At 47.7% G+C, this 25,080-nt stretch overlaps 1 protein-coding gene across 6 annotated transcripts in view; it reads right to left on the reverse strand.

The window, feature by feature from the left end:
* The window catches only part of ARHGAP22 (Rho GTPase activating protein 22), a 225,339-nt gene that overhangs the window by 35,288 nt on the left and 164,971 nt on the right, over positions 1-25,080 (reverse strand). For 4 of the 6 annotated variants that reach the window (XM_034777449.1, XM_034777448.1, XM_034777443.1 and 1 more), the window contains one exon: positions 9,721-9,928. In XM_034777449.1, the coding sequence (XP_034633340.1) occupies positions 9,721-9,928 (208 nt within the window). Of the gene's footprint in view, positions 1-9,720; positions 9,929-13,488; positions 13,604-15,498; positions 15,787-25,080 lie in introns of those variants that run through there. The other 2 variants (XM_034777445.1, XM_034777447.1) reach the window with 2 other exon arrangements.

Consider the following 25,080-nt stretch of genomic DNA (forward strand, 5'->3'; position numbering starts at 1 on the left):
GGGGGGGAAATCCCAAAAAGCCGGACATGTCCGGGAAAATCGGGACATGCGGGTCCGGCGGTGCTGGGCCGGGCCGGTGGTCGGCGGTGCCGGGCCGGGGGCCGGGCCGGCGGTGCGGTGCCGAGCTGGGGGCCGGGGCCGGGGGGTGCTGAGCCGGGGGCCGGGCCGGGGACCGGCAGTGCTGGGTGGGCCGGGGGTGCTCAGCTGGGGGCCCGGGGGCCGGGCCGGGGACCGGCAGTGCTGGGCGGGCCGGGGGCCGGGCCTGGGGCCGGCACCCCAGGGCCCGAGCCGACCCAGGCTGGAGATGCCGGGGGGGGCCAGACTGGGCCGCGCCTCCTCCCCCCACATCCCCCTTACCTGCTTCAGGCTTCCCACGAATCAAATGTTCGCGGGAAGCAGGGGAGGGGGCGGAGTTGGGGCGGGGACTTTGGGGAAGGGGCGGAGTTGGGGCGTGGGGGGGCATGGGCGGGGCTGGGGCCAGGGCCGGAGTGTCCTCCGTGGAGTGTCCTCCTTTTGGAGGCTCAAAATATGGTAACCCTACCAAAACCCTACCGCTGGTTAGGAAAGATAGAAAATGTGGCAAAAGACCACCTTGGCTTAACCACGAGATCTTGCATGATCTAAAAAATAAAAAGGAGTCATATAAAAAATGGAAACTAACACAGATTACAAAGGATGAATATACGCAAACAACACAGGAATGCAGGGGCAAGATTAGAAAAGCAAAGGCACAAAATGAGCTTAAACTAGCTACAGGAATAAAGGGAAACAAGAAGACTTTTTATCAATACATTAGAAGCAAGAGGAAGACCAAAGACAGGGTAGGCCCACTGCTTAGTGAAGAGGGAGAAACAGTAACAGGAAACTTGGAAATGGCAGAGATGCTTAATGACTTCTTTGTTTCGGTCTTCACCGAGAAGTCTGAAGGAATGCCTAACATAGTGAATGCTAATGGGAAAGGGGTAGGTTTAGCAGATAAAATAAAAAAAGAACAAGTTAAAAATCACTTAGAAAAGTTAGATGCCTGCAAGTCACCAGGGCCTGATGAAATGCATCCTAGAATACTCAAGGAGCTAATTGAGGAGGTATCTGAGCCTCTAGCTATTATCTTTGGAAAATCATGGGAGACGGGAGAGATTCCAGAAGACTGAAAAAGGGCAAATATAGTGCCCATCTATAAAAAGAGAAATAAAAACAACCCAGGAAACTACAGACCAGTTAGTTTAACTTCTGTGCCAGGGAAGATAATGGAGCAAGTAATTAAGGAAATCATCTGCAAACACTTGGAAGGTGGTAAGGTGATAGGGAACAGCCAGCATGGATTTGTAAAGAACAAATCATGTCAAACAAATCTGATAGCTTTCTTCGATAGGATAACGAGTCTTGTGGATAAGGGAGAACCTGTGGATGTGGTATACCTAGACTTTAGTAAGGCATTTGATACGGTCTCGCATGATATTCTTATCGATAAACTAGGCAAATACAATTTAGATGGGGCTACTATAAGGTGGGTGCATAACTGGCTGGATAACTGTACTCAGAGAGTTGTTATTAATGGTTCCCAATCCTGCTGGAAAGGCATAACGAGTGGGGTTCCGCAGGGGTCTGTTTTGGGACCGGCTCTGTTCAATATCTTCATTAACGACTTAGATATTGGCATAGAAAGTACGCTTATTAAGTTTGCGGATGATACCAAACTGGGAGGGATTGCAACTGCTTTGGGGGACAGGGTCATAATTCAAAATGACCTGGACAAATTGGAGAAATGGTCTGAGTTAAACAGGATGAAGTTTAACAAAGACAAATGCAAAGTGCTCCACTTAGGAAGAAAAAATTAGTTTCACGCATACAGAATGGGAATACTGTCTAGGAAGGAGTACAGCAGAAAGGGATCTAGGGGTTATAGTGGACCACAAGCTAAATATGAGTCAACAGTGTGATGCTGTTGCAAAAAAAGCAAACATGATTCTGGGATGTATTAACAGGTGTGTTGTGAGCAAGACATGAGAAGTCATTCTTCCACTCTACTCTGCTCTGGTTAGGCCTCAGCTGGAGTATTGTGTCCAGTTCTGGGCATCGCATTTCAAGAAAGATGTGGAGAAATTGGAGAGGGTCCAGAAAAGAGCAACAAGAATGATTAAAGGTCTTGAGAACATGACCTATGAAGGAAGGCTGAAAGAATTGGGTTTGTTTAGTTTGGAAAAGAGAAGACTGAGAGGGGACATGATAGCAGTTTTCAGGTATCTAAAAGGGTGTCATAAGGAGGAGGGAGAAAACTTGTTCACCTTAGCTTCTAAGGATAGAACAAGAAGCAATGGGCTTAAACTGCAACAAGGGAGGTCTAAGTTGGACATTAGGAAAAAGTTCCTAACTGTCAGGGTGGTTAAACAAAATACATTGCCTATTTGGAATAAATTGCCTAGGGAGGTTGTGGAATCTCCATCTCTGGAGATATTTAAGAGTAGGTTAGATAAATGTCTATCGGGGATGGTCTAGACAGTATTTGGTCCTGCCATGCGGGCAGGGGACTGGACTCTATGACCTCTCGAGGTCCCTTCCAGTCCTAGAATCTATGAATCTAGCCCAGTATCCTGTCCACCGACAGTGGCCAATGCCAGGTGCCCCAGAGGAAGTGAACCTAACAGGTAATGATCAAGTGATCTCTCTCCTGCCATCCATCTCCACCCTCTGACAAACAGAAGCTAGGGACACCATTCCTTACCCATCCTGGCTAATAGCCATTAATGGACTTAACCTCCATGAATTTATCCAGTTCTCTTTTAAACGCTGTTAAAGTCCTAGCCTTCACAGCCTCCTCAGGTAAGGAGTCCCACAAGTTGACTGTGCGCTGTGTGAAGAACTTCCTTTTATTTCTTTTAAACCTGCTGCCTATTAATTTCATTTGGTGACCCCTAGTTCTTGTATTATGGGAATAAAGTAAATAACTTTTCCTTATCTACTTTCTCTACATCACTCATAATTTTATATACCTCTATCATATCCCCCCTTAGTCTCCTCTTTTCCAAGCTGAAAAGTCCTAGCCTCTTTAATCTCTTCTCATATGGGACCCTCTCCAAACCCCTAATCATTTTAGTTGCCCTTCTCTGAACCTTTTCTAGTACCAGTATATCTTTTTTGAGATGAGGAGACCACATCTGTACGCAGTATTCAAGATGTGGGCGTACCATCGATTTATATAAGGGCAATAATATATTCTCCATCTTATTCTCTATCCCCTTTTTAATGATTCCTAACATCCTGTTTGCTTTTTTGACCGCCTCTGCACACTGCGTGGACATCTTCAGAGAACTATCCACGATGACTCCAAGATCTTTTTCTTGATTTGTTGTAGCTAAATTAGGCCCCATCATATTGTATGTATAGTTGGGGTTATTTTTTCTAATGTGTATTACTTTACATTTATCCACATTAAATTTCATTTGCCATTTTGTTGCCCAATCACTTAGTTTTGTGAGATCTTTTTGAAGTTCTTCACAGTCTGCTATGGTCTTAACTATCTTGAGCAGTTTAGTATCATCTGCAAACTTTGCCACCTCACTGTTTACCCCTTTCTCCAGATCATTTATGAATAAGTTGAATAGCACTGGTCCTAGGACTGACCCTTGGGAAACACCACTAGTTACCCCTCTCCGTTCTGAGAATGCACCATTAATTCCTACCCTTTGTTCCTGGTCTTTTAACCAGTTCTCAATCCATGAAAGGACCTTCCATTTTATCCCATGACAACTTAATTTACGTACGAGCCTTTGGTGAGGGATCTTGTCAAAGGCTTTCTGGAAATCTAAGTACACTATGTCCACTGGATCCCCCTTGTCCACATATTTGTTGACCCCTTCAAAGAACTCTAATAGATTAGTAAGACACGATTTCCCTTTAGAGAAACCATGTTGACTTTTGCCCAACAATTTATGTTCTTCTATGTGTCTGACAATTTTATTCTTAGTATTCTAATGAACAACAAAAGTCAAGCAAGCCCCTCAGCCAACTCTTTTAAAACTCCTGGAGGAAAGTTTTAAATTTTTTAAATGTCTAACTTTAGTAGCTGCTGTGTAACATCTTCCTGAGATACTAATGGTAAAGGTGTTATCATCACACAATGAGACTACATCTTCTGGCTTTTACCCATATATAGAACAAAAATATTTATTCAACACTTCTGCCTTTTCTGCTTTATTATTGATAATTCTATCACTTCCATCTAGTTATGGGCCAGTACTATTGTCAGGATTTTTTTGTTCCTAATATACTTGTATAATGTCTTGGTGTCCTTTACTCTACTGGCTGTAGCTTTGCTTCCCTTATCAATTTTCTACATTCTTAGCTTCTGATTTATATTCCTTACTATCAACTTTACCTTTCTTCCATTTGTTTTACACACACACACACACACACACACAATGTATATAAGTAATCATGACTTAATCACATTTATAATATGCCAACAGAATAAAGTCCAGTCCAGTGATTATATACATACACATGCGGTGCTTTAAAAAGGACAATTTCACAAAGCAGGAAACAATTTTGAGTCAGCTCTGCTGACAGGAATAATTTAATCAGAAAAATGGGAGTGGTAGTTGGGAATTGTTATGAGAACATTTTACTTAGATGCCCAAAAAGCCAGCGGTGAGGAAGAAGGCTATATTAGTTTAAAAAATGACCTGGTTTAAAGGGGCAGTGAAAGCAGCTATAATTATATTCCTCAATGTTGGCTTTTGGGGCATCTAAGTACAATGGTCTTAAAACAATTTATGATTAAATTATTCCTGTCAGCAGATCTGACTCAAAATTGTTTCCTGCTTTGTGAAATTGTCCTTTTTAAAGCACCGCATGTGTATGTATGTATATATAAATAATCACTGGAGTGGACTTTATTCTGTTTACACATTATAAATGTGATCAAGTCATGATTACTTGTACCTAAGCTACCATTAATTTTTAGTTCTGTGATCAGTTCCTTTTTATCTGTTATGACAAGGTCTAATATAGACTCCCCCCGGGTTAGCGGCAACATGTTTTGAGTTAGGTGACAATTTCCTACAATATTTAAAAAGAAGAACAGGAGTACTTGTGGCACCTTAGAGACTAACAAATTTATTAGAGCATAAGCTTTCGTGGACTACAGCCCACTTCTTCGGGGTTTCAATGTTTGTAATGGCTCAGCCATTCCCAGTCCTTATTCAAACCGGAGTTGATTGTGTCTAGTTTGCATATCAATTCTAGCTCAGCAGTCTCTCATTGGAGTCTGTTTTTGAAGTTTTTCTGTTGTAATATAGCCACCCGCAGGTCTGTCACTGAATGACCAGACAGGTTAAAGTGTTCTCCCACTGGTTTTTGAGTATTTTGATTCCTGATGTCAGATTTGTGTCCATTAATTCTTTTGCGTAGAGACTGCCCGGTTTGGCCAATGTACATGGCAGAGGGGCATTGCTGGCACATGATGGCATATATCACATTGGTAGATGTGCAGGTGAACGAGCTCCTGATGGTATGGCTGATGTGATTAGGTCCTATGATGATGTTACTTGAATAGATATGTGGACAGAGTTGGCATCGGGGTTTGTTACAAAGGATAGGTTCCTGGGTTAGTGGTTTTGTTCAGTGATGTGTGGTTGCTGGTGAGTATTTGCTTTAGGTTGGGGGGTTGTCTGTAAGCGAGGACAGGTCTGTCTCCCAAGATCTGTGGAATGGCTGAGCCATTACAAACATTGAATCTATCTCCCCTTGTAAGTATTCTCACACTTCTTATCAAACTGTCTGTACTGGGCTAGCTTGATTATCACTTCAAAAGTTTTTTCTCTTAATTAATTGGCCTCTCAGAGTTGGTAAGACAACTCCCACCTGTTTATGCTCTCTGTATGTGTGTATATATATCTCCTCAATATATGTTCCATTCTATATGCATCTGAAGAAGTGGGCTGTAGTCCACGAAAGCTTATGCTCTAATAAATTTGTTAGTCTCTAAGGTGCCACAAGTACTCCTGTTCTTCTTTTTGCGGATACAGACTAACACGGCTGCTACTCTGAAACCTACAATATTTAGAAATTCCAGGGATGTTTTAGTACTCGCAGCATGAGACCGCCAGCATATGTCACACAAACTGAAGTCCTCGAGGATCATGCACCCTTTTTGCCTACATATTATAGTTGGATGTGTAAGGAGCTGGTCACCTGTTCCCCATCCTCTCCCTTCAGCTATACAATTTGCTCTTTCATTGCCTGTCTGCTCCCACCAGCCTTAGCTATACTGTGTACGTTAGCCGATCTAATTCTATGAAAAAACAAACAATGCTAATGGACGGGTTTCAGACTTTAATTGACCAAAGGCAGGATGTTCAGAATTAAGAGGACTGATATGGAGAGTTATGCCAATTTATCTAAAGGTCTGATTTTAAAGCAGTTTAGCTAAACCCATGCAAACCCCTGTCTAGACACTTATTTTGGTTAACTGTGGCTTTTTTTTTTTTTTTTGGTGTAACTTGAGTCGATTAGGAAGAGGTTCATGCTAAACTGAAGTAAGCTACTCAAACTAAGGGCTGGTCTTCACTTGGAGATCAACACTGCTGCAGGGATCTGCTAAATCGATGGCAAGCGCTCTCTGGTCGACCCCGGTACTCCAGCTCTCTGAGAAGAGTAAGGAAATTCGACTGCAGAGTGTGTCCCGTCAACGCAGCGCAGTGAAGACGCCGCTAGCTGGAGTAGCGAAACTTAGGTCCACTTACCCCCATAGTGAAGACAAGCCCTAAGATAAGGGCATCAAAACAGGAGTTTATACCAGTTTACTCCCAAGCTTGCACTGGTTTGGACAATGACAGTCTCCACCACAGCTAGGCCTCTGCTTCATGGGCACATGTCAAGAAAGGTCTGATTGTAATACAGGATAACAGTAACTATGCAGCAGAGATGGGCCAGCAAATGGGTGGTCAGAGTCAGAGTAGGCTGAAATTGGGGTTCACAGTTTGGGCTCAATTCCAAATCTGGCTTTAGGTTCAGATATGCCAGCAGCAAATTCTCACCAGGCCCAAGAAGGCAGAAAAATCTCCTAGAACCAACTGAGCTCACAAGCTGTGTTATCAGCCCCTCTGCCCACCACCCCACTTCTCCCTTGCCCTTGGAAAGTACAAGACTCAAATCTTGTCTGCAAAAGCAAACAGAGCCACTTCTCCCTACATAAAGAGCCAACTTCTGCCCTCCGATAGGCACCTGCAAGTAGGAATGAATTCAGTGGGAGCAGTATCAGGGTGTCGGCGAAGCTTGCCCTAACACTGCACCTGTTCTGGAGCTACAGCTATCTTAGGGCTCATGTACCAGGGGACAAGCTGAATTAACTAAAGGTGTGAAGTTAAAATGCATTAAACTTCTGTGTGGACACTCTCATTCAGAAGTAAAGTGACCTCAGTTCGTTGCAGCTGAATTCCCTTTGAAGGAGGCTGAAGCTAAAGCAAATTAAATTAACTTTGCGCCTTTAGCTAATTCATCTTCACTTTCCTGCATATCCCCGTACAGACAAGCCCTAGGAGATGCGAGAGGAAGGCGTGCACTCAATCAAAGCTTCCCCAAAGCAAAGTGCAGAGGCGGTTTCATGGGGTTTCATTCCCAGCAGCACCATCGCGGGCACCCAGAAGAGTGGCAAGTTGATTTTTCCCATCTGCTGAGCTGGAGGACAGGAGTCACGTGCCTTTCCCCCACCTCCTTCTCCCATCCCAGCAGGAAGCTGAACCACAATGTAAGGAGTCATCCAGCCATGTGGAGGAGGGGGTGGACTCCACTTGGATAGTGCCATTGAGTGAACAAATATTGACTGTGGTTAAGAATCAAAGAGGGAAGGATGGGTGGCCCGGAAGTGGAGATGGGGAGGGAAGAATTGGAAGAATGTCTTCAGTAAACTCTTAAAGACATTCCTCCCAGGCTGGAAATGAGCAACCCAGCATCCCCCACTCAGGCCCATGCTACCTCTTCCTGCAGCAGAAAGCGTGGGGGGCACAGACAGACAAAGTGTAGGCTGCTTGCAGGGGCAAAGAGATGGTGGCATCATTGCTTAGGGGTCTGGCCACAAGACCCGGGTTCAAGTGCTGCTTAGATCACCAGTGAAAATGATCTCACCCAGCAAAATCACTAGCAACAGGTCACGATCACGATATTAGATCCAAACTCCCGCAGCATCTGGACCTGGATCAAATCTCCCTGGCGTTCAGCTGCGCAGGGTTACCGGTGGGGGGGGGGCATTTCTAAAAGCACTGTGCAGTTTGGCAAACTGCACATATGTTCAGGAGAGGCTCAGGGCTGCAATACTGGGCGTATTTGGCTAGACACTGTTCTCCCCCCTGTATTCTGGGAGGGTTTTTTAAATCTCTTTCCTCTGAAGCAACAGGGACGGCCATGGCTGGGGATGGGACATTGGACAGGATGGGACAGGGTTCTGAGAGGGCACTGAGCATTCTCTCTTTCTCTCTCAGGTGCATGGCTGGCTAGTTCCTGCTCACATTCGCAGCGCCATAGGTGGGATTGGAAGGAATTTCCGCCCAGGTCAGATTGACAGGGAGCTTGGAGAGGAGCGGGAGGGGGGAGGGGTTCACCTTCCTCTGCAGTGTGGGGTGCGGGTCACTTGTCAGGATTATCTGGATATGTCAATAATTTCCCAGCCATTACGGGGCCTCGGGCCTGCTGCACCTCAGTCCCTCCTAGTCTCCGCCTGTGGCACATAAGAATCTAGTCTCCTGCAGGTTGTAATACTTGGTGATCTCATTTTGGTCCTGGGTTTAGTGCGCGGGGGCTGGTGGCCTGTGATATAAAAGAGGTCAGGCTAGAGGATCTGGCCTTAAATTTGATGATACTATAAAAGTCACTTGGCAGGTCCGGGTGGGCCTTTCCTCCCTCCCCCCCCCACCCCCGGCACAGCAGGCACACCTCGTTTCTGGACAGGAAATTAGTTTTCCCCTTGTGAAAATTTTCAATAAAACCGGAAATCATCAATATTTTTGTCAAAATTCTCTGACTTTTTTAGGGGGAGGGGGTTGTAAATGGAGAAATGTTTCAATTTTCTCCCAACAAAAAGCAGCTATTTTTCAGTTTTCAACCCAAAACTGTTCCAGTTGCTGGAATTTCAGGGCAAACATTTCCATTTTTATCAAGAAGCCATTTTTGTTGAAAAAAATTGTTTTGGTGGAAAATTGTTAACCAGCTCTCCACACTTCAGGTGTAATGGCCGGGGAACATCCCTTTGGTGCTTCTGACCGAGACTTCAGACCAGTCAAAGGGGAAGAAAAAAACAGCCTAGGTCTTGTGGAGACTAGCACGTGGTGAGAGGACCCTATGGGAACAAGTGGTCAGACACCCTGCCCAGACAGAGTGTCGTTCATGTGACATCTGTTCTATGTCTTGATCCTCCCGTAAGCCGCTGAGCACTCCAGCCCAGCAAAGCACTTCAGCGTGTGCCTATCTTTAAGCACATGAGCAGTCTCATCAACTAGGCACCTGCTCAAATTTCAGGTCGTGCTTAAACACCCTGGACCAGAGCCTAGTGGACCTTGCAGGACTGAGCCCATAGAGAGCGTGTTAAATAAAGAGAACCACAGTTGGAAATGAGCATCTTCCAAGACTGCCACATCTGGGATGTTATCAGAAGCCAGGGATGTTACAGAGACGTGTTAAGGATCAAGAGATTGACGCTCGCTTTGAGCAACTAAGATACCAACTCACCTGTCAAAGAGGGGCTTCTCTCCACAATCAAATGAATCCTGCAGGTCCTTGACAAGGTTGGCTTGACCAGGCATGCGAAAGAGCCCTTCTTCGGTGAGGCCTCGCTCCCGGATAAAATCCACACATTGCTCCACCAGCAGTGGGGCCAGCCGCAGGCCATACTTCCGCTCGTATTGCACCGTGTCTTCCAATCGCTGCCCGAAGATCCCTGCCAATGAAAGACACACCCTGGCATTAGTTTTTATTTGCCACAAGCCAGCGGATGGGATGGGGTCAGGGTGGGAGTTATATTTCACATGAAGGGAGCAAAACTGGAACATGAATCCAGTTATTACCAGGATCAGCAAAAATCAACCAGGAAAAACTACAAACTCATAATTTTCTTCTACTTAGAATGAAAAATACTATAGCCCAAATTCTGCCCTGACATATGCAACCAGAGCTTCCACTGGGTCATTGGCAGGTGCCCAACTAAGGGCAAAATTTTCCTCCCAAGAAAGGTATAAAAGAATGTAACATTGGTTTTGATGACTTGCAGCTGTTCTCCATCTTTATGGTAGACCGGGTGATTGCATTGACACAGAGCCTTTGATCCAAAGGAGCCCCATTTTGAAATGGATGCACTGACTTGGCACATCAGAATCTACCACTGGAGCACACCCACCTCTGGGAAGGGACACAGCTGCTATTTAACAGCTCACAGCAACCCAGCCCAACAGCTCGGAAAAGAAATGAAGCTTGGGACAGGAAGAAGACTAATGTCCCCCACTGACACTGCCAGGGGAACGGTAAGCAGGCAGGATGTAATAACCCACGCTGGACCCAGCCACAGACCCAGGAATTAGTGGTAACACACTCACTGCTGTGAAAGATCCTTCCTGACCAGGGGCCTTTACTTTTACATTTCATTTTCAACCATCTCAGCTAACTAATCAGTCTCCTTTGTGGCCTTCACTGGGATTATTTACCATGTATTTGCAGTAGCACCTCAGGCCACCACCCAGCTTGGGCCCCAGGGTGCTAAGTACTGTACAAACACATAGCAAGTGACAGTCCCACACTGTGCTGTACAGTAATTAATGCATGTGCTGTATTAATGGAGTCTTGTTTTCTCGAGAGAAAATCCCTAGTGTAATATCTCTGCAGATCAAATCCTCCAACCCAAAGAACATGGAAGGGGGCTCTGGGGGTGCAGTCCACGAAAGCACTGAATGCCATGGAGAAATGCCGCCTCTCCATAGACCTGTTCCACCGAACACACAATAAAAATTAATGAAACACTCCATCATAAACATAATTAAGCTGGTTTCCTAGAAGAAACAGCTACCCCACTATTCAATCATGAGCACCTTTCCTTACCACACATGGGATGCACCCTAATGCGCCATACATACAGTATGCTCCTGTATGGTCATGTGTAAATGTAAGCCACACCTGCTCCATGTATGTAACCCACTCCGTGTGGCTCTCTGTCTCCCTCTATTGGTGGCTGGGCCTGCTATAGTCTGAGCTAACAGAGCATGATTTCTTAGCTCAGATACTACAGCCTCATGCTTTTAGATTCAAAGATCCCAGGGTCAATCCCCACTGCTAGGGCCCCATTCAGCTGCATGGCCTAACATATGCATTCTGAACCCTTAGTTCTGCTGCTCAAGATGTGGCCGTGGGGGCGTAGGAGAAGCAGCATTCAAGCAATTGACCCTGCTCAGAACAGAGATTTCAGATAAAGGGTATAATCCCCAAATCTATTCAATTTCAGATGCAACCAGACCATGGCACATATGCAGCCTGATCCCAAGCCCATTGATGTCAATAGGAGACTTTCCATTGTACCCATAATTAATCTGATGGCTCTGAAGATACAGCAGCATGCAGAACCAGGTTCATACTGTACTCAGAGCCAATTTCCTAGGAATAATGTCAAGTATGTTCTGTGCATAAGATTATAATATGCCAGATAGTCAGCATTGTTAGATTATGAGATGTTTTGTTGTTTTTAACATCCCACTTACTATCCCAATACTAACCACAGGACCTCATGTTCCATGTTTATTTTACTGATGCTTTCATGGTAGGTGCAGGACTCCTAGCAGGAAGTTTTTCCAATCACCATTTGCTGTCTTTCAATGGAGCTGCCATACTAGATCAGATATATGAGCCATATTTGGCCCAATCCTGGACACTCCTTGCTGAGATTCTTCCCACTGACTTCAAGGAAGATATGCCTGAATAGTGTGCAGGATTGGACCCTCTAGTCCAGGATGCTGTCTCTGCTAGTGATCAGTAGTTGAGGCTTCAGAGTAAGGGTTAACCTCCCCCGGTAATATACCTAATTGTGCATTACTGTATCATGGTTGGTGTGCAGGAAGGAACTCCCTTGCTGACACCAACTAGTGATCAGTTTACTGTAGAATGGGGATTGATCACCTTTGTTAATCTAATCCTAGCCAGTGTCCATGCCAATTTAAATTCTTATTTATATCAGTGTCTAATCCACTTGTGAAGCTTAACTGAGCTATATGTCTCAATAATATCCCAGGGCAGGGAGTTCCACAGGTTAACAATAAGTTCTGTAAAAATGAATCTCCTCCTATTTATTTTTAGCTGTTGCTTTTAAAACTAATCAAGGCCAGCCACCTTGTTCTTGTGTTATGGCTCAGGGTAAACAGAAGTGCCTATTCTATGACACTCAGCATTGTATGTGGTTCTAGAAGAGGTCTTCTTTCAAAAACCAAAACCTAAGTTTTTTAGTGAATTTTGTGCCGGACTGACAGCTCTGGTGTCCAGAGTCCCCACAGCACCCGACACTTTTAGCAGGGCAGCAGCAAAACATGCTTCCCTATACTATCCTATAACCACAGCTCAACCCCGACTCTACACGTGAGAGGAGATGTCTGCATAGCCCCATACAGTCTTGACTTCCCTGCTGAGGCTGCCAACAAGCAGGGTGCATTTGGCCTCTCTCAGTTACTGGAGCTCCCCAATAATAAGGCTGCTCACTAGCTATGAACAGAGGAGCAGAGACATTTACTCTGCTAGACTCTGTCCCCCTGTCTTTGCAGCTCCCTTCACAGCCTCTGCTTATTTTCCACTCTGCCTGCTCTCTGAGCCTGTTTCCAGGCTTCCTTTCCTAGTACCACCTGGTTTTCAGTTGAACTTCTGATCCCAGCTGAATGGGTTCAAAATTACCCCAGACTATTCCCCCTCTTCCTTAGTCATTTCTGGCTTTTGCCAGGCTCCAAGCAGCAGCTAGGCAATGAAAGGCTTCATCTCCCATTATCTCCCACAAGCACACCTCTTCCTCTTGGAACTGAGGCTCTTGTGTGACAATCGCTTTCTTCCAGGAAAGGAGATCCATGTTCACAGGCTGCTCAAGCTATGGAAGACTTCGGAGGCAGTGTCACAGGACGGCTCCAGCCTCTGTCAGAAATCTCTTCCCTCCCCACCCCCATGCCTACACATCCCTCTCCCTCCTCCCTGCCTGTCCCCCTCCCCCCACATAACTTGCGAGTAATTTTCAGGGCCTTTTCTCTTTCTGGCTACACGCGTGGGGCTGGGAGGAAGAGAAGAGGCAATATGGACACTGCTGGGAAGGAGGTGAGGATTCGGCCACCTCTTGGTCAGAGAGGATGGGATTAAAGCTACTTTATTGCTGCTCCAGAGCAGACTCGAGGCCTCTCCCCCGCCCCAAACACATACACACAATGTGGCACTATGCTCTGCCCCCAATGGCTAGACCATACAGCAGTTCAGGGGTCTGCTACTGACCTCCAGCTAACACCCCCAGGAAGCGTCGGCTGGAGCTTTCAGATCCGGAGCCCGGGCATGGCATTCCACACCACCGGAGGTGGAGGGTACAGAGCGAGGTGCTACCGTACTCTCTTTGAATTGGTCTCCCTTCTGCATCTCCTAGCTCATCCAGCCCTGCCCAACAAGGGCTTGTTAAAAGGAGGCAGCCACATGGTCCCTTTGCCTCCCCCACCCCAAGGCTGGATTGGCTTTGTCCAAACTTTGAAACAAAAAGGAAACTAGGAGCCAATTCCACACAGCTCAATCCGTTGGCTCCTGAAGGCTCAGGCCTGTTTTTAATCACCGGTGCCTGCAGCTCCCGCTGAATTTGGCAGCGTTTTGCTCTCAGTCTTTGATCATCCGGTTGGAAGACGTTACTGCCCTGCGCTGCTCTCTCTTCCCATCCCAGCAGATGTGGGAGCCAATGCCACTCAGCCTATAGACCCGCCAGCCAGGGTTAGACTAGAAATCAAGCCCAAAGCTATTGGCATCCAAACAGTTAACTCCTCTTGTCCTATCCTTATCTAGAGTCAGGCGTTTTGTTTGGTTTCAAAGCAGTAAAAGAACATGCCTGGGACCACATCTTTAATCTCTGGAAGATCCAATAGATACCAGACAAATGGGTTAGAACAATTGGGGGGGTGGGGAGTTCCAACAAGCTGCCTCTGTTCTTTAAAGAGTTAGGTGGATCTCTGCAGAAAACCAAGCCAGCAAGGATGCACTGACTCACAGACTGGCTCTCTGTCCCTGTCTAAAGAGCTCACCCACCAGCTCCAGGCATACAGTGCCTATGCATTCAAACATGCTGTTCAGACATGCAGTGGGCAGGAAATATATCCTCCTCCTGGTTTCATTCTTCTCCATCCCAACTAAACTACAGAGAGAAACAAGAAAGGCAGATCTTGGTTCCCTTTAGCTCAGATCGCTGCTCCAGGAGAACACAACACTCAGCATACGCTCAGAGTGGAAAGATCAAAGCAGATGTGTGTAGCTAATATTCGTGTGTGTGTGTTATTACACACACAGGGAGATAGATTCAAGCACACATGCTCATCCTTGCATGCACATACATTCTCAGCATAGACATGCATATTCACACACAGCTGTCAGCCTCAGACATACATGACCACAAACATCCGCAGACCCAAGAGCTTGCACAGGATTACATATATGCTAACCCACATATGGACATCTGCTCTATCTATCTCATACACTCCTCCCAGCCCCCCCATCTGTCACTCTCACATACACAAAATCATGGATGGGCACAGGGTCAACCACAAATACACACACACACACACACACCTCATTCCCACACACCATCATGCATGCTCACCTCCACACATGTGGACACATAAACACACATTCACCATCATGCACAGACATAGTCATTTTCCCCACTTGTGTACATCAACACACACCCTCCAGTGCACATCATTAGTATTTCAGTAGAAGCTACAGGCCCAATTGTGCAAGGCACTGCACGCACATGCACACACAGAGGAAGTTCCTGCTTCTAAGAGCTTATGCTCTAACTAGACAAGTCAGACAGAGTGGGAGAAAGGGACACAACAACTATCAGGACTGGAGGAACAGAGAAATTATGAGACTTGCCCAAGGTCAAACAGGGAATCCCTGGTGGAGCGGGGAACTGAACTCTGATCTCCTTAGTTCTAGTTCCTCCAACAAAAGACCATCCTTCATACGTGTTACGACATGTTCACTCATGCATATACGTACACACACACACACACAAATTCAGGTGCAAAAAACTCCACTGAAAACTTCCTTAGCAGCTAGTTTTGTGTCTGGGGGTGAAGACAGCATTTCTGGCCCTAGACCATACCCTCCTCACTGTTTTACCTCTGTAAAGACTGAAGTTATATTTAGCCTGTGTCTGAGCTTACCCAAGTATTAATGCAAAGATCTGCATTTCCTCTAGCAAAGGGAAACCATAACAACAGTAAGCTCTGGAAAACTGTTGCGTACCTCTGGTTCTTGTGCAGCATTCAGCTACATGGCAGGCACTGAGCTTCAAGCAGAAGCCAGGCAGCGTCAGACAGCAGGAGCGGCAGAGAAAGAAAGTCCTGACTTCAGGCATCAGACACATTCTGAGTCCCAGCACTGGCAGCCTTCCATGCACCCAACGCTGGAAAGCGGAGAGCAGCCGGTCTGCCCTGGGAGATAATCTCAGCAGCACATCTGGTCTCAGCTCCACGACTCGGCATTAATTATGACTTGTGCAGAAAGCATTTGAAATATCCAATGAGATGCAGAGCTAGCCAGCAACCTCAGCAAGGGGAAAGAGAGACAGACAGGCAGGTAGGATCTTGCTCACCCTCCATGCTGCAGCCTGAGTAAACAGCTAAGTATGGGTCGCAAGTTTTAACAAAGGCATCCCCTATAGGCTGTGTAATATATTCATGCTCTAATTGCTTGTCAGATCTATTCCTGATAGCCGGGGGAACTCAGCAACAGTTGCTGTCTGCATGCCATGCTCTTGGTCCCTTCATGCTATTAGCTGCCCCACAGATAGTCCCTTGCCCCCATCTGACGTTTTGATTGAATACCAAGTGCTAGACGTCAGACATTCATCCCTCCCCACCTGAGTCAGTCACGGGACATCCGCTCAGCTCCAGGTTAATTTGTAGCTTCTCACATGGTCTAACCCAGGTAGAGTCTGAGCAGCCTTATTGGCTGCACCACATTTGCTTTAGCCATCCCCACAGAAGCTACCCAATGTTACTGTGAAGCACTGAGCAGGATAATCAACAGGACAGAACCAACTAAGGGGCCCAGCCATATGGGGAGGGGTTTGCAAATGTGAAGGCAAACACCAGGTATTGAACCAGCAACCTCCAGGGCTAGAGGCATAAGTTGATGCAGCTTGAGTCCAGAGATCCACCCACTCTCTAGATCAAGCACCGCAGGAGAATGTGTAACACACTGACTAGTGGGTTCCACAGAGCTTGGACACAATACAATAGCTTTACTTCACTCCATTTAAAAAATGGATCATAGGACTGCAGATCAGTGACCCATAACCCACCAGCATCCCAAACTTGTGAGATGGGCCGAAGTTTGGCGAGCTGTTCCCCTCCAGAGAACTCCCATGGATGCAGCTGGCTATTCGCTTCTGGCTATCTGGGGTCAAAATACCGTATATACAGTCATTCATACAGCTTGCGTCATCTGAACTGAGGAGTCTAATGGTTCCAGCTGTTGCCTTCAAGGTACAGTATAGGGGCATGGGAACAGCAGGACAATGTCATATTGCAGTTATCTCTGCCACAGTTACCATCTGATCTCCATTGGGTGGCCCACGTGAAGCAGGTCTCAGTCTAATTCATAAGGACGGGGCGCATGTTGAATACAGCATTCCCAATCCAAAGCACTCAGAAATCGTGAATCAAAGGCCAAACTGCCATGAGATTAAAAGAAATCTCATGATTTTTAAGCCAATTTGCCTTCTGGGTTTTGAGACACTAGGCTGGACGTGGATCACACTTCCAAGCTTTTCTGGGCCACCACAAGGGCAAGAACTATACTTTTTAATCAAAATGAAAGCCCTGGTCCCAGGAGCTGGGGATTGATGAAGGAAACCCAATATTGCCAGACTCATGAGAAGGATTTGAGAGCTGGTGTGAATGGGTTCTCCCTTCAGCTCTTGGAACCTCTGGCTGGCAGGATCTCTTTGGGAATCGAGCAGACACACACAGTCCACCAGGATACCAACTCTTTATTACTGCTTATGCTCCAGGTACATCATAACATAGCAGCAGTTGCATGGAGTCCCCTTCCTGACCCCTGGCTCAGCCTTTCATACTGCTTGCTTTCTTCTCAGAGCTATCCAGCTGGTAGCTAGTTACCTCATTAGCTCATCAGCCTCCCTGCAGGTGCAAGTGTTCCCTTCTACCCTTCCAAGCTCAAACTAACCAAGTCCCTCCTGCTCTAACTACAGCCAGAGCCCTTTGTGTTTTCAGTGACCAGGGTATTGTCTTCCAAAGAGGCTCATTTCTAGCTGCTAACAGCGGCGTACCTCTGCTGGTAACACTGCATACAAATTACCATCACAACTGGCACTCGGTGCTCCAACTTGGCAATGGAGACTGACCACCTCTCTCCCCAGGGGAATGGGGTTGCTGGGGGGATGCGTACGCTGCCACTACCTGGGCTGCTCTTGTTCTGTTGCTAGAGTCTTGATCTCCAGGGCTATGTGGCAAGAATACCCACCATGGATGTTCTGCTGGTGAGCTGAGCTGTTTGGGTCCCTGATACCCCAGCTTTGGCACAATGTGCAGCTGGGGGCGGAGTCTCCCGGTATGTGCTCACGAGCAGTTAGTCCGTAGGGGCTAGAGCTCATAGACTCATAGACTCATAGACATTAAGGTCAGAAGGGACCATTATGATCATCTGGTCTGACCCCCTGCATGCCGCAGGCCGCAAGACCCTTCCCTGTACTCTACCGTTGAAGTCCCCAGTCCTGTGTTTTAGTGACTTCAATCGGCTGAGACCCTCCTGCTAGTGATCCCTGCCCCATGCTGCGGAGGAAGGCGAAAAACCTCCAGAGGCTCGGCCAATCTACCCTGGAGGAAAATTCCTTCCCGACCCCAAATATGGCGATCAGTAATACCCCGAGCATATAGGCAAGAGTCTCTAGCCTGACCCTTGTTGGCCATTATGTTGTTCATGTACCATTGCTTGGTTTTCCTTGACTACTATGTTTTATCATTAAACCATTCCCTCCATAAACTGTGGGAAAGGGACCTGGCTGCACATGTCTTTACAAGCCTTCAGACTCAACCCAGGCTTGCTGGGAAATTCACTCAGGCTCATAAACCCCCCCGAAAACCTGGGCAGGTTTCTAGCTTGGCATCTGCAACAGGCCAAATTCAACCCTGAAACTGACAGCAGAACTCAGGGACGGTGAGCCCCTAGGCACTGCTGTAGGGTTCCACTCCAACCCCCTGTGTGAATGGAACCTGCCTGCCTTCACACAGCTCCCCAGGGGGGTGCAAGACTGATTCTGGGCCCAAGCTGCTGTATTCAGGGATGTAAGATCCTGGGCTTGGTTTGCTTCTTTTTAGAGCAGAGGTGGGCAAACTACGGCCCTCGGGACCGTCCTGCCCGGTCCCCGAGCTCCTGGCCCGGGAGGCTAACCCCGGACCCCTCCCTTGCTGTCCCCCCTCCCCCATGCCCTCAGCTCACTCCCTCCGCCGCCGGCGCAGTGCTCTGGGCAGCGGGGCTGTGAGTGCCTGGGGCAGCGCAGCTGCAGAGCCCGGCCTGACCCAGTGCTCTGTGCTGCGTGGTGGCGGCGGTGTGGCTCGGCTCCAGCTGGGTGGTGTGGCTGTAGCGCCGCCAGCCACCAGTGCTCCAGGCAGCTCGGTAAGGGGCAGGGAGCAAGGGGGGTTGGATAGAAGGCATGGCAGTTCGGGGTGGTGGTCAGGGGGCGGGGGTGTGGATAGGGGTTGGGGCGGTCAGAGGGCATAGAACAGGGGGTTGAATGGGGGCAGGGGTCCTGGGGGGGCAGTCAAGAAGGATGGGGGATTGGATGAGGTGGAAGGGGGCAGTCATGGGCAGGGGCAGGGGTTCTGGGGGCAGTCAGGGGACAGGGAGAAGGGGTGGTTGGATGGGGCAAGGGTCCCGGGGGGGGCATCAGAAATGAGAGGAGGAGTTGGATGGGGTGGTGGGAGTCCAGGGGCAGTCAGGAGACAGGGAGCGGGGGGGTGTGGATGGGGCAGGGGTCCCGGGGGGGAGAGGGCATATAGGAGGTGGGGGCCAGGCCACGACCCTCTCCCCTAACCAGCCCTCCATACAATTTATGAAACCCAATGCAGCACACAGGCCAAAAAGTTTGCCTGCCCCTGTTTTAGAGGTAGGGCCCAGTCTTAAAGTTTTAATCCAGATCTGACCTCCCTCAAAGTTTGGGCACATTCAGATCCAGGATTTTCACTTCAGGCCCATCTCTTATCCAAGCCAAACTCAAGTGGATGGGTCACTTCCTTATGCCAACAGAAAGCTGGCAGTCAAATAATTAAGGACGATCAGTCATACTGCTAAACTCAGCAGAAAGTCATCTAGCAATCCTCCTTCCCTGGGCACAGAACAATTTCCTTCTATTCCCTGCTCTCCCAGATGTTTGAGACAGATCCTCTTAACAAAACTCCACCCTGCCTTGGGCCAGTATCTGGACCAGGGAGCCATTTACTGGTGTCTGAATGAAAATCAAAGCCTTAGAGTAAAGAGTCCTCTGCATGCTGACTGAAATAACCAGCTCACACTGATTTTCAGCAGTGTCAACCGGACCAGCATTTAGGACAAACATGAGACACGGCGCAAGCATTGAAAGGTTATTAAACATCACTGGTCATCTTCCCTTAGCAGTGGGGGAGACTCAACTAACCCTGTCTAAACAGTTTTTCCATCTCTCTGAAGTATGACGGGAAGGAGCCCCATTAAACAGCGCAGTAAATGACACTGCAGCGGACTCTGCACGGCTTATTCTCTGAACTGAGCTTATAACTGTTTGCATGGAGAAAACAAAAAGATGATAAACAGCCATGAGCATTGCTTAGCCACAACATGCAGAGTGCCGCGCCAAAACTAGCCACTTATTAGTCTGCTTCTCTCTAAACAATGACAAGAAGAAATATTTGGAGAATGAAATGTCGAGAGCAACATAAAAATACCTTTCACATTAACAGGCAGCGATCTGATCTGAGCAAATATCCCTTGGAAAACTTGATTCCAGCTTTGGTACCTGGGAAATGAATGGGGTGATCACCAGAGTGCTTCTCCAAACCAAACCTCAGGAGTGTCTGGCTCTGCTGGTAGCATGCCCCCATAAACCTCTCATTGCTGAGTCAATTTCACACTCATCATTTCACTTTGCTACATCCTTCAGGCTCAGCAAGAGAATCCGATCCATTTGCTAATTCTCATGCATTGTCTTTTATCTTTTACATCTATATTTAAGTTGCAACGAACTCAAAGCATAACTGCACAACCAAAACCTCCGTCCTTATATGTGAAGGGTGAGTTTAGGGTAAAAAAAAAATCTAGCGTAACCATGACATGCAATGCAGTAATCTACTCTTCCCAGCTATGGAGCTGTTTGTGCTTGGGAGTGCCATTTGGCACTTTGAATTGCAAAAAGATTGCAATAAATATTGATGGTTCCTCTGAGATCTGCATTTATAAGGGAGCCCCAAACTCCTCCCATGTGTGAACTGATTCTGAACTGCCTGCCTTCCCTTCCCTTTAGAAGGAAGCACAGAACTGGGTTTCAGTGGAGACTCATTTCCAATTCTGCCAGAGACTTCCCCCGTGTGACTGCTCTGTGCCTACTAATGGTTCTCTAGCTCACCGGAGTGTAGGGAAGCTGATTTACCAGTGGTGCTCTCCATCCAGATTGATGGAAGGTGTTCATAGCTTGCCCTCTGCGAAATATATTTGTGGGCAACTAACTCCACTGCATCCCTGTCTGTCCAGCTAGGAAAAATCCTATTCTCTGAGACTGAGACAAGCGAAGTCGAGTCACTCACTGCTCATGGGGTAGCTACCGACCTGCACTGAGAAACCACGTGTCCTGGCTGAGCAGCAATGTCCAGCTTGATGCTGAAAATGAGGACTGACCCTTGGCTAGTCAGTGTCCTTGTCAATTCCCCCACAAGGTGGATGTGGTAGTGGGGAAGAGAACACACACAGTTAGCACTGTGCTCCCTGCCCCGTGCTGCAGTCTGGGGCATAACAGGGCCAGCGGAGGAGTCCGGGAATCAGGAGGAAGGCTGGCCTACTGGCTAAAGTACGGGCCTGGGAGTCAGACCTGGGTTCTAATCACAGACCTGCTGTATGACTTTAGGGAAGTCACTCTCTGTGCCTTAGGTCTTCTTCCTACCCTTTATCTGTCTGGTCTATTTTGAGTGTGAGCTCTCACTAGGGGTATACACAGCCAAACGGGGCCTCTGCTTGCTATTTTAATAACAACACAAAGCGGCACAGGTTCTTATTCAGGTGGCATTTACTACTGAGGCAGGAACAAACGTGTCTTAGGACTGACATGCTCAGTTCTCCTAGAATTTGTAAAGTTAGATCAGAATCAGATCAGTAACAGGCCCATTGCTGCTCCCCCTGAAACTCCTGTACACAGGTGAGCTGCCTGCTGCAGTTCCTGTACCTCCTCCACCAGGCCAGGTGATCCAGCATTAACCTGGGAATCAGGAAAAAGGAGGACAACTTCCTGGAGCTTAAACCCAAGTGGACACTGAGCCTGGATGGGTCAGGAATGTTACAGCACAGAGATACAGAGTAGCTTTCACCCCTAGGGCAACAGCTGGATTCCAGCCAGAGCCCTTAGCGGCAAGCAAGAAAGAACCTCAGAGGAGCTTGAAAAGCACTGGAAGGTTCAGAGGTTTATTTAAACATCATGGGGATGGAAAGAGCAGGGAAGCTGCCCCTTCTTGTGGCATTCAGGCATTCCTGAACCAGGACATGAGGACTTCTGTTTAAATAAGTTAACAAAACTTTTCTGAGCTGTCTCAGCAGTGGCCCAGGACGGAATGGGCCACGGCAGCCAAACCTGCAGCCTATGAGTGACCTAGAGGAGCTGAAGAGGTTGGAGGGTCTCTCAAAGGGTTAAATCTGCCGCCTGCAGGCAGCTAGCTAACTTTCTCCTTTAACACAGATTCTCACAATATTCATCAAAGAAACAACACAGAGATATTAAAAAACTTGCCTGCAAGCTGAGAAACACCACAGGTACATATTTGCCCTATTAATCACCCACTGCCATGGCCTGCTCTGAGAGCCAGGGGGGCTTTGAGTCTGTCAGCTTTCATAAACCTAGCACAAACATGGCCAGTGCTCACAGAGGAGGCCTGTGCGGGAAACCAAGAGTGTGGCAGGAAGTGATGTGGGTGACTCAGTCGGGGGGCACTTCCCCTTCTGAGTCAGCCCCCCAGGCACTGCCCCCACCAGTCTACACAGTCTAATGTAACAAATTTGTGGCCATCTAAGATTTCACCATTATCACTTGGTGGTGGCACGCTACGGCCAACAGGAATGGAATTCAGATCAGTCTGCTGATGAACACAGGCTCCCTCATACTTGATCTAGAGGAGAATCACCATCAGCAGTAAAGGGCATATGAAACAGAGATGAGCAGTTCTGATTGTCTCCAATAGAGGGCTGAGGTTCAAATATACATATGAGCCTGTTGATGAGAGTTTGTAACGCAATAGGGGCTCTTTTGGGAAAAACTGTGCTTACAGTCAGAATATCTTCATGGAAGCGATTGTCATTTCTGTGTTCACCCAGCACAATAGGGCCTGAGGCCTTTGGCTGCTGCTAAGAGCTCCATGTAAAGAGGAACCTCTTTGCAGGGCACAAGAAATGTTATTGGTCCCACAAAATCCAGGCACTATGCTACACATTCTTGAGTGCCATCTATTGGTACCTTATTTACATATATGCATTCAGACGTTTTGTTAGAACACTCCTATATCAGGAGCTACTGTCATATTAATAATTTACTAGCACTGCAGTAGTGCAGAAGAGGCCACGTGGCACAGAAGCAAGGTACTACTACTTCTAGCCAATTGAGGGAGCTTCTGGTTTGTGGGCGAGTCCAGCATGCCCTCTAACACAGTACAAGCCCTTGTCCTTTCATAGGCCCTAAGGACTTACGTGCAGCACTGTGGCGATACTTGCCACTATATATAAGGAAGCTACTATATTGCCCAGCAGACACCCTGGTGTCTTGGCCCCTGGTGCCCATGACCTCACGAGCTAAGAGACAATGAGCCAGGCCCCCAGCTGGTGGAAGCCATAGAGCTAGTCCAATTCACAGCACCTGGGGGATTTTGTTCATTGTCTCCCCTCTCTGCAGCAGCACTAGCACTAGCCTCACCGGCAGCCTTTAGCTCCAAGGTTCTGGGGGCGCATGTCCTTCCCTGGTTGGAGTGGTGCTAACACACTTCACACGGTGCCCCACACTGCTGGGCACTACTCTGGACCTTCCATATTCCTGAGCTGTCACACATCTCAATCTGGAGCCAGGCAAAGCTTGGGTGTTTGAGCTGAGTTGCAAAGTCATAGCTTCATAGACTACAAAGCCAGAAGGGTCCACTGTGACCACCAAGTCTGAGCTCCTGTGTAGCACAGGCCAGAGAACTTCCCTGAATTAATTCCTAGAGCAGACGTTTTAGAAAAACATCCCATCTTGATTTAAAAATGGCCAGTGATGGAGAATCCACCGTGACCCTTGGTCATTTGTTTTCTGGAAGCTTACAAGTCATACGTGTGGAGGGAGTGAACCTCACAGGGCAGAAACCTAGGAGTATCACATGAAGCCCTGAGAAATGGAACGGCTCTGGTTTATCTCTAGACAGTAAGCTCTAGGGCAGTGGTTTTCAAACTTTTTGTATTGGTGACCCTTTTCACACAGCAAGCCTCTGAGTGTGACACTCTCCCCCATATAAATTAAAACTGGGGGTAATTTAATTAAATGGGAGCTCAGGGTTGTCAGCTCCACAGAGCTGAAAGCCCACGACCCCCATGTAACCACCTTGCGACCCCCTGAGGGGTCACGACCCCCGTTTGAGAACCTCTGCTCTAGGGCTCAGGGCTGTCAAAGCCCCCTAGGTCACTTAGGAACACAAGTCCCATTGATGTTCACCCCAAGCATGGTCTTAGCCTTGTAAGCTATATGCCCTGTTCCAGTAGCCGTAACCACCTCTGCAGTGTACCAGAACAGGGTCAGATCCAGGACTCATGCTTTCTGCACATTTGAAGTCTATGCAGGGTCTGATTACTGGGTCCATCTTTGTCTCTTCTCTAGTACAGATCAGAGAGAGTAGCCAAAGGGAAGGACAGCCCAATGGTGAGGGTGCTAGCTAGAGATCTAGGCCTGCTCCATCACAGACAGCCTGTGTGATGTTGGGCAAGTCACTTGGCCTCTCTGTGCCTCAGTTTCCGCATCTGTACAATGGGGATAACAGCCCTGCCCTGCCTCACAGGAGTGTTGTGAGGATAAATACATGGTGAGGTGCCCAGACACTATAACAATGAGCCCATAGGGGTACCTTAGATATTAGGTAAGTCAGGTCTTGTCATATCCCAGGGGCAGACATGAGAGACAAAGAAGATGCCAAGCAGACTGCTGTGTTTGGGGGGGGGGAGGTGCAGATAGCTAGGCCCCATACCTGACTCAGTCTTCTCCCAGTCCCGTGCCTCAGTTTCCCTATCTGAAAGAGGAGATCCTGACTTCTGCTGCTACAAATACTGACTGGGGTTAAGCTGATCATAACCTCCTCATAGATATTTTGTCCTTCTTCTTGTCCCAGGTGGATCTTTCTGAATTCATCCATTCCCTTAAGACAGACCCCTTCTCTGTTCCTCTTCCATTGCCTGAGTCTGTCTCCCACCATCAGACAACACTGACTCTGGGTTGGAAGAACAAACACTGATAAAACTAGCCGGGCGCCAGTTGTATCTCTGTGCAGAGATAACACCACACACGGGAGGCAAGGCAAACACCCAGCAGCTGCTCAGGGAGCAAACCGGGTTTTAGCC

This window comes from Trachemys scripta, chromosome 7 (genome assembly GCF_013100865.1).
Source record: "Trachemys scripta elegans isolate TJP31775 chromosome 7, CAS_Tse_1.0, whole genome shotgun sequence".
Lineage (NCBI taxonomy): Eukaryota > Metazoa > Chordata > Testudines > Emydidae > Trachemys > Trachemys scripta.